At 38.4% G+C, this 13,194-nt stretch overlaps 1 protein-coding gene across 6 annotated transcripts in view; it reads right to left on the bottom strand.

Annotated features, from left to right (window-relative positions):
- Positions 1-13,194, bottom strand: part of GOLGA4 (golgin A4) — a 128,948-nt gene that overhangs the window by 10,921 nt on the left and 104,833 nt on the right. For all 6 annotated transcript variants that reach the window (XM_039237203.1, XM_039237201.1, XM_039237204.1 and 3 more), the window contains one exon: positions 3,927-4,030. In XM_039237203.1, the coding sequence (XP_039093134.1) occupies positions 3,927-4,030 (104 nt within the window). The remainder of the gene's footprint in view (positions 1-3,926; positions 4,031-13,194) is intronic.

Raw genomic sequence — 13,194 nt, forward strand, 5'->3', positions numbered from 1 at the left:
AGGCTCTGTGTGTGTGTGTGTGTGTGTGTGTGTGTGTTTGTGTGTGTAGGGGATGGGGCTGGGGACTACAGAAGGTCACTGAGGAAAAGATGACATAACAATAAAAAAATTTTACATTATTCACATCATTAGAAAAAAGGTAGAATTATCTCCAGAAGGGAAAGAAACTAATAATTTAAAAATTTTTATTATGTGCTAAGCCGAGGCCAGGCACTTTACATACTTCTAATATTTATTTCAACTAAGAGACCAACTAATACTGCACTTCAATCACAGACCCATATACAGCAAGATTTCGGCACCCTTCCTTCCTTTTACCTTCGCCTCTGCCATTCTGAGGGTCAAAACAAAAACAAAAACAAAAACATTTAAATTCTTGGAGAATTCCAAAGGCATTTTACAAAAACCCTCATCCTTTAAACTGTATTGCCTAGACAGAAGAGAATCTTCCACATTTAAACCGAAATCTAGAAACTAAGCATATATGTGGCATTAAATGGCAAGAGAAATAAGAAGTGGTTAAGTTGCAGTGTTCTTTTTATTAACACTCTGATGCAATTTTAAATGGTTTTTGGCATACTGTCTATGAAGACTGTTTTTAGGAAGTAACAAATACCTAAAATTTAGGGACTCATGATTATAGGGAATATTTCTCTAATTTCAATAGCTTGTAAGGTTCAAAGTACCCACGAGCCCATTTATATTCACTATGAAGCACACGCATGCACATGTAAGCATGTCTGGCAAAAAACCCCAGAACTGTGGCTAGTTGTCTCTTCACATTTCTAAACAATGTTCATGAGAAAGCCACCTCTAAATTCACCAGTGATCCTGAATTTACATCAGATTACCCAGTAAAGACTTAAAGCTCTTCCCTGGCTTGACAGAAAACACTTAAATGGGGAAGCCCAGGCTGTCTGCCTGTCAGACCATCTACTCTATGTACAACATTCTCAGGCCCTGGGAAGTAAGGAAAAGTTCAAATGAGCCACCTGGTTTAGAGGCTGTGTCTCCTGCCAAGTTTTCTTTAAGGAGAGGCTTTACTAAAAGGTTAGAATGAGAAACGCTTTCTACTGGAAGGGAGAACAGGCTGAATTTTAGCGTCCATAACAGCAGGGGGACCAAAACCCGAGAAAAGGAAGGTGAAGGATGAGAGAAGCCCCATACTGTAAGAATGGGTGTTCTACTTCTTAAATAAGTCATCTGCCTCATCAAATAAGAAACTCTGGCAAAAGCTGATGAAGGAACGTAGGTGGGATGACACACATATCCTACTGGACAGGGAACAACTGCAGATGAGGGTCAGAGCGCAAAGGCCACAATCCACGCTGGCTCATTCTAAAGCCACAACCTGGTCTCCATTTCAAATTCTTTGTTACTGTGTACAAATTAAGGAAAGCAGTGAAGGCTGTGTCTAAAACCAGCTCTGATCTTTTCAACCTCAGCTCAAGGGCTAGCCATCCCCCAACAGCTACAGGTAAAACCTAGAAAACATTCCAGCTCTTCACACTCTGTGCAGCCCTGAAAGGAGTCAGGTCCAGCACACGGGTCCAGTGTTCCAGGTGGACCAGACTACCTGTTCCAAAACCCACTCAATTTTCTGCCTTGGGCCTTCTGTCTAGGCTTTCCTTCCCATCTGAGCTCATCTATTAAAATCAAACCACACCTCCAATACCCCCATCCCACTTCAAAGCGCAGCAGATACACCTGCTTCTCCAAGATGTGCCCGTGACCTTCTCACAGGTCAACAGAACTCTGTGCCTCTCTTAACAGCCCCGACTACATTCTGCATCGTGTTATACTTAACTGCGAACAGCTCCACTTTCTTACTATAAACTCCTTAAAATCAGGGATAGTGTCAAATCTCATCTTTTTATTCATCATGGTGGTAAACAGAAGGCCACATGTAGTGCTCAATAAATATGCCATAAACTAAGCTGAATATCTGCTACCGATTTTCTGTATTTACCTGTAAACTGTGATGGCACGATGACAGACTAATCATTTGTAGTAACCAGATGCACCGAATGCTGCAGACAAGAGACCAGAGAGAGTGCTCCTCAGCATGGGCTCCCCAGCAGGTAGGAGACAGGGCTGCCTGTGCCTGAGGACAGCCCTTCCAGCTGTTTCCTAAGGCACAGCCTCAAACTAACCGCACGACCCTGAGAGTACAAGCTTGCACGAGGCACATCTCATGTTTGTGCTGGGTCTTTCCTTAGGAGGACTCAGATTCTGTAGGGCTCTCAGCCTTCACAGTTCACAGCGTCCAGAAGGCACGCTTTCAGGCGGGTAAGTGATTTATTTGGCAGCACTGGGATCACAGCTTGATATTCACAAATGAACCAATATAGACAAACTTCTGAGAGGCTTTTTTTTTTTTTTTTAAAAGGTATACCCTTCTCCCTCCCCTGCGATAACAAGGTGACATTACATTATCTACCCCACCTCAAATACAGGCTGGTCTCCAATAAAGCTTTAATAGAAGGAAGCTATTATTTCATTAGCTTTATTTTTCAAAAGATGAGAAAATTAGTTTTAGCTGTTCTTTAATTTTAAAAGAGTCCTTTAAGGGGGAAAAATACTGAATCACTGAGAATTAATATACCCTCTGTGTTACTTGTTCAGGGTCACACTAGTTATTACTTTAATTTGAGACTATTTGATACAATGCAATGAGATTTCTATAGGTATTATGGATTAAAATGACTTATATTCCTATAACTCCTAGTGTGTAGCAGAATCTACAATACATAAGTTCATAATATTCTTTTATGAGATTTCTTATGTCCTTACTTTTTAGGCTTTTAATCTACCTGCCAAATTAATCCCCAAACTGGCTTAGCACTCCTTGACTTAGTAACCCCCCCAGAGACCCATATTAAAACATCGATTGCTTCTAAAAATGGAAAACTCACGATCCCATTCTCAGCCAACGTATATGGACAACATAAAAGTTTATGAAGGTAAAAAGTTGAAGCAATGTCAGAAGAGAAATTGCTTTAAATGAAAAATCTGTTTGAGGTAAGCCTCATGAATTTCTCTAAATACATGGTTGAATTAAACTCAAGATATATTTACCAAAAGTCCAACATAAGGCTCTTTTAAAAATACTGCAGGGGATACAAACAAGAAAAAGACAGACTGTACACTTAAGAACCTTAAAATAAATTCAGCATTCCAGAAAACTAGTTTAGCCAAGCATTATTATTACTTATATGATGTGGTAATTTTATTATTTTTTAAATTTTAGTTTTTACATTTATTTATTTTTGAGAGACAGAGCATGAATGGGGAAGGGGCAGAGAGAGAAAGAGACACAGAATCTGAAGCAGGCTCCAGGCTATGTGCCTACTGTCAGCACAGAGCCCGACACGGGGCTCGAACCCACGAACTGTGAGATCATGACCGGAGCCAAAGTCGGATGCTCAACCGACTGAGCCATCCAGGCGCCCCTATATTTTAATGCGTCATAATTTTAATGACTGGTATTCCACTTGTATAGGAATGATTTTCTCATCGTAACCAAATGCCCCTAAGTAGTCATTCTTAATTATGACTGTTTCCAATACTTCCACATGATCCTGAAGCTTCCATGAAAATGAAATCTACCCTAAGATTTAAAGTAAAAAAAAAAAAAAAAATAGCCACATTTTACAAAATATTAAGTCAATGACGTTTCTATTTTTAGTAGTTAGCATCATCTGACAGAACTTTTAAATTAATATTTTATAACTGTAACAAATGTAAGCAAGATCTGCCAAATCATTTTTGTAAACTAAGAACTATAACACAATTATCTACCGCATAGTAGCATGTGTGGTCTGCTAACAGTAAAATATGGCATCAACATGTGTATTAAAGAATTAGAAGTGGGCACTTTTCCTTTTAAATAAGCCACATTCCAAATCACCAGAAATTATTTGTACCTTAGTCTCACGACCCATCATATACTCAAAAAGCACTTTCCGCAAATACTCAAACTCGGTTGGTTCTCCAAAGAGTGAGACATCAGTATGGTACAAATTGCCACCTGTCAGATAAAAAACAAAACAAAACAAAACAAAAACAGATCAAACTGTAAAGAAAATCCAGATCAACTACTTATTATTTAGATACCAGACAAACCAACGTACAACTCTTATATTAATTATATTGTACTGTATAGTATTATACATACATACATAAAGCATTCCAATGGTATATTTCCCTTGGAAGAGAAAGTTAGAATTATTATAGCAATTTTATTTCTCCAATCTTTTACTTTTCCTCCTCTTCCTTCTCCTTTTGGCATGGCAATTTTAAAAGACTAGACTTAGGAAATACAAAGATTCCTTAAAACTGGTATTTCTTACCTCTCAATATTCTGCCCATTGGCTTCAGATATTCCACAATGAGTGAAACTGACAATTTTTATTTCACTCAGAACTTATTATCTCAGTATAGTATTCTAATTTTTCTAGTATTCCAAACCTAAAAGCACTTAAATCAAATTTTCAAAGCTCTTTTGAAACACAGGATAGATTAACTCGAAAACACATGAAATACGGATGCCATTATAGTGGTTTTCAAATATTTTGATTCGACCTCTTAAAGCCTGTCACAAAAAGTTATAGTTCATCTGTAAATCAAGCCCCATTTCAGTCTGAAAATAAACAATACTTGGCAAAGTATTGGGAACTGGCTGTGTGACCACAACGCCAGCAAGCCTGGCAAACCCGGGGACCCCAGCGCACGCCGGTGGGTGTGCGGTGTCAACTCTGGCCCCACTGTCCATCCGCTAGTGGCCATCCCCGCCCTGGTCTATTGAAGCTGGCACGCGTACTGTCAGCTGCGCGTTGCAGTGAGACTGAAGAAGCCGTCTTTGCCTCCTCCCAGTTCTGCGGGCGAAGCCCAGAGACAGGTACTGGAGAGCAGGCGGCATCCCCAGCGGCAGAGGGTGCAGGGCTACCTCAAGAAACAAGCCAAAGTACACATGGTGGAGAGTTCCAAATACCAATAAGAGAAGGGAAATAAAATAGCCAAAGTCTCAACAAGAGAAACCAAGAGACACTATTCAAAGAACACTTCCTGAACAGACAGGACCTGGACAGTCAAAGAGTCCTCTTTACTACAGCAGCACCCGCAAGGGCAGACTGCATAACAAGCTTTTAAAATTAACAAGAGATAGAAAGCTAACCAAAATGACGAAACAGAAGAACTCTCCTGCAAAGAAATTTCAGGAAGAAATGACAGCTAGAGAGCTGCTCAAAGCATATATAAGCAACATAACTGAACAAGAATTTAAAACAATAGTCATAAAATTAATTGCTGGGCTTGAAAAAGGCATGGAAGACATCAGAGAAACTATTGTTACAAGGACTATGGAGCTTAAAAATAGTTCTGATGAATTTAAAAACGCTATAAATGAGATGCAAAATAAAATGGTGTCCAATGCACGGATTGAAGAGGCAGAAAGGAGAATAAGTGATTTAGAAGACGCAACTATAGAAAAAGAGATAAACTGATCCAAGAACACAAAAAGAGAGTTCGAGAGCTCAGCGATACAATCAAATGGAACAATAGCCATATTATAGGAACTCGAGAAGAGGAAAAGAGAGGGAAAGGTGCTGAAGGAATCCTGGAACAAATTATAGCAGAGAACTTCCCCAATCTGGGAAAGGAACCAGACACTGAAATCCAAGAGGCACAGAGAACTCCCCTCAGACGTAACTTGAATCAATCTTCTGCACAACAAATCATAGTGAAACTCGTAAAATATAAGGACAAAGAGAGAATTCTGAAAGCAGCTAGGGCCCTAAAAGGGCCCTAACATACAAAGGGAGACCTATCAGAGTGGTGACAGACCTATCTACTGAAACTTGGCAGGCCAGAAAGGAATGGCGGGAAATCTTCAATGTGATGAACAGAAAAAAATATGCAGCTAAGAATCCTCTATCCAGCAAGCCTGTCATTCAGAATAGAAAAGTCTTGGGGCGCCTGGGTGGCTTAGTCAGTTAAGTGTCCGACTTTTGCTCAGGTCATGATCTCGCGGTTTGTGGGTTCAAGCCCCACGTCGGGCTCTGTGCTGACTGCCAGCTCAGAGCCTGGAGCGTATTTCAGAGTCTGTATCTCCCTCTCTCTCTGACCCTCCCCTGCTCATGCTGTCTCTCTCCTAGAAATTAAAAAAAAAAAAAAAAAAAAAGAATAGAAAAGTCTTTCCAAATAAACAAAAAATGAAAGAATTTGTCATCACTAAACCAGCCCTACAAGAAATCCTGAGGGGGACTCTCGGAGGGAAATGTTGCAAGGAACACAATATACCAGAGACACCACCACAAGCATGAATCCCACAGAGAACACCATGACTCTAAACCCATATTTTTCAATAATAACACTAAATGTAAATGGACTAAAAGCTTCAATCAAAAGACACAGGGTAGCAGAATGGATAGAAAAACAAAATCCATCTATTTGCTGTCTACAAGAAACTCATTTTAGACCTGAGGACACCTTCAGATTGAAAGTAAGGGGATGCAGAAATATCTGTCATGCTACTGAAAGTCAAAAGAAAGCTGGAGTAACTATACTTATATCAGACAAATTGGACTTTAAAGTAAAGACAGTAACAAGGGAAGACAAAGGGCATAATATAATAATTACAGGGTCTACCTATCAGGAAGATCTAACAATTATAAATGTCTATGGACCGAATATGGAAGCACCTCAATATATAAAACAATCAATCATAAACAGAAACAATCTTATGGACAAGAATGTGCTAATAGCAGGGGACTTTAATACTCCACTTACAGCAATGGACAGATCAACTAGACAAAAAAAAACAAAAAAAAACAAAAAAAAACAAAACAAAACACTAAAGTAACAAAAGACTTGAATGACACATTGGACCAGATGGATTAGACAGATATATTTAGAACTCTACATCCTGAGGCCATTGAATTCACTTTCTTCTCAAGTAGGCATGGCAGAATTCTCCAAGATAGATCACATACTGGGACATAAAGCACCCCTCAATAAACATAAAAGAATTGAGATCATACCATGCACACTTTCAGATCATAATGCTATGAAACTCGAAATCAATCACAGGAAGAAGAAACATGGAGGTTAAAGAACATACTACTAAAGACGAGTAGGCATATCAGGCAATTAGAAAAGAAATTTAAAAACATATGGAAACAAATGAAAATGAGAATACAAAAATCCAAACTCTATGGGATGCGGCAAAGGCAGTCCTAAAAGGAAAGCACACTGCACTCCAGGCCAACTTCAAGAAATTAGAAAGCGCGCAAGTAGAAAATCTAACAGTGCACCTAAAGGAACTAGGAGAGCAACAAGAGCACCCCAAACCCAGTAGGAGAAGAGAAATATTAAAAATCAGCGCAGAAATAAACAATATAGAATCCAAAAAAACAGTTGAACAGATCAATGAAACCAAGAGTGGGTTTTTTGAAGAAATAAACAAAATTGACAAACCTCTAGCCAGGCTTCTCAAAAAGAAAAGAGAGAGCACCCAAACAGACAAAATCATGAATGAAAATGGACTTATCACAACCAACCCCACAGAAATACAAGCAATTATCAGGGAATACTATGAAAAATTATATGCCAACAAATTGGACAACTTAGAAGAAACGGAAGATTCCTAAACACACACTCACTACCAAAATTCACACGGGAAGAGGTAGAAAATCTGAACAGACCCATAACTAGTGAAGAAATTCAATCAGTTATCAAAAATCTCCCAAAAAAGAAGAGCCCTGGACCTGATGGCTTCCCTGGGGAATTCTACCAGACATTTAAAACAGAAATAATACCCATTCTTCTCAAGCTATTGCAAAAAACAGAAATCAAAGGAAAACTTCTGGACTCATTTTATGAAGCCACCATCACTTTGATTCTCAATCCAGACAGAGACACAGCAAAAAAAGAGAACTACAGGCCAATATCCTTGATGAATACCAATGTAAAAATCCTCAACAAGATACTTGCAAATCGAATCCAACGGCACATAAAAAGAATTATCCACCACGATCAAGTGGAATTCATTCCTGGGTTACAGGGCTGGTTCAATGTTCGCAAATCAATCTATGTGATACATCATATTAACAAAAGAAAAGATAAAAATCATATGATCCTGTCGTTAAATGCAGAAAAAGCATTTGACAAAATACAGCATCTCTTCTTAATAAAGGCCCTTGAGAAAGTCAGGACAGAAGGAACCTACCTAAACATCATAAAAGCCATCTATGAGAAGCCCTCAGCTAACATCATCCTCAATGGGGAAAAACTGAGAGCTCTCCCCCTGAGATCAGGAACATGACAGGGATGTCCACTCTCACCACTGTTGTTTAAAATAGTGCGGGAAGTCCTAGCATCAGCCATCAGACAACAAATGGAAATAAAAGGCATCAGAATTGGCAAAGAAGTCGTCAAACTTTCACTTTTTGCAGACGGCATGATACTCTACATAGAAAACCTGACAGACTCCACAAGAAGCCTACTAAAGCTGATCCGTGAACACAGCAAAGATGCAGGGTACAAAATCAATGTACAGAAATCGGTTGCATTTTTATACACCAACAATGAAGCAACAGAAAGAGAAATCAGGAAACTGATCCCATTCACAACTGCACAAAAAAACCATAAAATACCTAGGAATAAACCTAACCAAAGATATAAGAACTATAGAAAACTTATGAAGGAAATTGAAGAAGACATAAAGAAATGGAAAAACATTCCATGCTCATGGATTGGAAGAATAAATATAGTTAAAATGTCATTACTACCCAAAGCAATCTACACATTCAAAGCAATCCTAATCAAAATTTCACCAGCATTCTTCTCAAAACTAGAACAAACTATCCTCAAATTTGTATGGAATCACAAAAGACCCAGAATAGCCAAAGTAATATTGAAGAAGAAAACCAAAATAGGAGGCATCACCATCCCAGACTTTAGCCTCTACTACAAAGCTGTCATCATCAAGACAGTATGGTATTGGCACAAAAACACACACACAGACCAATGGAATAGAACAGAGAACTCAGAGTATGACCCACTAATCTCTGACAAAGCGGGAAAGAGTATCCAATGGAAAAAAGACAGCCTCTTTAACAGATGGTGCTGGGAGAACTGGACAGCAACATGCAGAAGAAGAATGAAACTAGATCATTTTCTCACACCATACACAAAAATAAACTCAAAATGGATAAAGGACCTGAATGGGAGACAGGAAACAATCAAAACCCTAGAAAAGAAAGCAGGAAAAAACCTCCTTGACCTCAACCACAGCAATTTCTTACTTGACACATCCCCAAAGGCAAGGGAATCAAGAGCAAAAATGAACTAGTGGGACCTCATCAAGATCAAAAGCTTCTGCATGGCAAGGGAAACAATCAATAAAACTAATATGCAACCGATGGAATGGGAAAAGATAGTTGCAAATGACATATCAGATAAAGGGCTGGTACCCAGAATCTATAAGGAACTCACCAAACTCCGCACCCAAAAAGCAAATAATCCATGAAGAAATGGGTAGAAGATACAAACAGACACTTCTCCAAAGAGGACATCCATATGGCCAACAGACACATGAAATGATGCTCAGCATCCCTCCTCATCAGGGAAATACAAATCAAAACCACACTGGGATACCACCTCACACCAGTCAGAGTGGCTAAAATGAGCAAGTCAGAGGACTCTAGATGCTGGTGAGGATGTGGAGAAATGGCCACCCTCCTACACTGTTGGTGGGAATGTAAACTGGTGCAGTCCCTCTGGAAAACAGTGTGGAGGTTCCTCAAAAAATGAACAATAGAACTCCCCTATGACCCAGCAATAGCACTGCTAGGAATTTATCCAAGGGATACAGGAGTGCTGACGCATAGGGGCACATGGGCCCTAATGTTCATAGCTGCACTCTCAACAATAGCCAAAACATGGAAAGAGCCTAAGTGTCCACCAACAGACGAATGGATCAAGATGTGGTTTATGTATACCATGGAATACTACATGGCAATGAGAGAGAATGAAATCTGGCCATGTGTAGCAACATGGATGGACCTTGAGGGTGTTATGCTGAGCGAAATAAGTCAGGCAGAGAAAGACAAACACCCTATGTTTGCACGTATAGGAGGATCAGGAGGAACTTAACGGAGGACCATGGGGGAGAAGAAGGGGAAATGGTGGGGGAGAGGGAGGGAGGCAAACCATGAGAGACTCTTGAATGCTGAGAACACACTGAGGGCTGATGGGTGTGGGGGGAGGGGAAAAGGGGTGATGGGCATGGAGGAGGGCACTTGTGGGGATGAGCACTGGGTGTTATATGGAAACCAACTTGACAATAAACTGTTTAAGGAAAAAAAAATAATAATATAGTTTAGGTATATGAAATCACACTGAATATTATTATATAATTTTATATCTTGATAACTCCAAATTTTTTAAAAAACTGAATAAATAATAGGAGATCACACTGTGCCACAGGATAATGACGCTTCCATTATGAGAGCTATGAGCAATAAGTGAGCCTCTAACTTCCAAAGTTGAAAGCAGTCTTTTATTGTAACTTTATATTTCTTTTGTCTTAGAATTTTAATCACCATTTCTTCAGTAAAAAGGAAAAAAAAACAAATGAAACCTCCTGAAGTACTATTTACACATAGGAGATTGGCAAAGTCCCGAAGGTCAGATAATTCCAAGCACTGGTGAGAACACAGAAAAATGCAGATGCCTGTGCATGTGTGGAGGGCTGATATAAGCACTCTAAACAACTTGGCATTACTTTGAAGAACTTCATATAGTGGAAGGATAAGCATGTTCTATGACGCAATAACTTAATTCCTACCAGTACATCCTAGAGAAATGCTTCACATGTACACCAGAAGTCAATGTTCACAGTTACACTCTTTATAAAAGCAGAATTAAGACAATTCAAAGGTCCACTGACAGAAGACTAAATAAAGTATGGTAAAAAGATACAATATATTATTCAAGTCAGCATTGAAAATGGCAAAACTATAGCTTCACACACATTAAATTAACAACTCAGGAAACAACAGATGTTGCCAAGGATGCGAACTGGTGCAGCCATCCTGGAAAACAGTGTGAAGTTTCCTCAAAAAATTAAAAATAGAACTACCCTATAACCCAGCAATTACACTACTAGTTATTTATCCAAATAATACAAAAATGCTGATTTGAAGGGGCACTTGCACCCCAATGTTTACAGCAGCACTAGCGACAATAGCCAAAGTATGGAAAGAGCCCAAATGTCCATCGACGGATGAATGGATAAAGATGTGTACAGATATACAATGGAATACTGCTTAGCAATGAAAAGGAATGAAATCTTGCCATTTGCAACAACATGTATGGAACTAGAATGTATTATGCTAAGTGAAATACAAATATCAGATGATTTCACTCATGTGTAATTTTAAAAACACAACAGATGAACATAGGAGAAGGGAAGGAAAATAATATAAAAACAGAGGCAAACCATAAGAGACTCTTAAATACAGAGAAAAAACAGAGTTGCTGGAGGGAAGTGGGTGGGGAATGAGCTAGATGGGTGATGGGCATGTAAGTGATGAATCACTAAATTCTACTCCCAAAACTAATACTACGGTGTGTTAATAACGGTGTGTTAAATAATGTAAACTTAAATTAAAAAAAAAAAAAGGTTAAACTATAGCTTCACACACATTAGAATGAAACACAAAATCATAGTGCTGTGTGAAATAAAGGCAAGAATATGCAGAATACATATAATACGATATCATTTCTATACAGCCTAAACATTAAATTAAAACACTGTTTTAGGGAGCAGTACGTATATGTGTTAACAGTGGTTACCCTCAGGAGAGAATAGAGAGGAGATTAAAGAGCAGTACGAGGAGCATGGGCAGTGTTCTAGATGGTGAATTCACAGGTGTTAACTGTCTTCGTACTTGATATTTATACTTCGTGTATTTGTATGTTTGGAATATTTCACTTTTAAAAAGTGTACACTCTTAAAGACCCAATTCACTCAAACCACACTTAGCATAAAAGAGTGTCTAAAACTAAATAATGATAATGCACTATTTCCTCTTCAAAAATCATTTATCTATACATCATACTTAAGTGTTTCATTCCTCTAGACTGACATACAATGTAAGAGTTTACAAGGTTGTACACTTTTCAGAAAATAATTGATGTTATTATTATAAACATGTAGATCACTTATACATACCTATTTTACTGGACAAGTAATTAATACTGTTTTCCAATGCATGTACCTTTGTCTGTCTTCTAACAGTGGCATATAAAAGAAACTTCAACCTCTTTTTATAATTTTTACATTGGGTTTTAAGCAATGAGAGTGGAAATCAGTTATCATTCAAATAAAGATGCTTGCCAAATCATCTACCCATTGCTCCTTGTGACTCTCTCCAAGTGACTTCATCGGAGTACTACTCAGCTTTTGTAACACAATCCTTTACCTGGGCCCAATTCCAAAATGTACAACCAGAAAATCCATTTAACTACATGTAACACAACCTTAATCAACTAAGCATATTACAGATAATTTTAGTTAAAAGCAGACATGCTCAGATATCCTTCAAAAATGCAGAAGAATGCCTTCTGAAAATGCATTTATTTAACTGAAAAATAAAAACGAGAAACAAATTTTACCTTTACAATCACACCTAAGAATAAACGTAAGAAGAGGTACTAAAGCACTCCTCAGAACAGCAAACATAGACTGGAATTACAGAAGACCTAAGTACATGTGGAAAGATGATGACTATGGATTGAACACTCAGTCCCATATAGGTGCCAATTCTCCCAATTTTTCTGTAAATCCTATGCAATCCTAATCAAATTCTTCCTAGGTTTGGGTGTAGGTTATGAATATGACTTTACAATCTGATACTAAAACTTAAATAGACAAAGAGTTAAAAATAGCTAAGACATTCTTGAAAAACAGAAAGTAGGAGGGCTTCCCCAACTAAACAGCAAGATACGTTATAAAATCATCATAATTAATCGAGTGAGGTGTTAAAGCAGGCAAAGACAAATTCATCAATGGAACAGACTACCGGTGCCAAAAATGGACCCTTAAAGTTATGGAAATAACTAAATCTGGTAAACAGAGTTTACCCTGCTTTGCGTGTAGGAGCTATACTTTAAGGTAACCATATAGAT

This window comes from Hyaena hyaena, unplaced genomic scaffold (assembly GCF_003009895.1).
Source record: "Hyaena hyaena isolate Hyena2069 unplaced genomic scaffold, ASM300989v1 scaffold_121, whole genome shotgun sequence".
Lineage (NCBI taxonomy): Eukaryota > Metazoa > Chordata > Mammalia > Carnivora > Hyaenidae > Hyaena > Hyaena hyaena.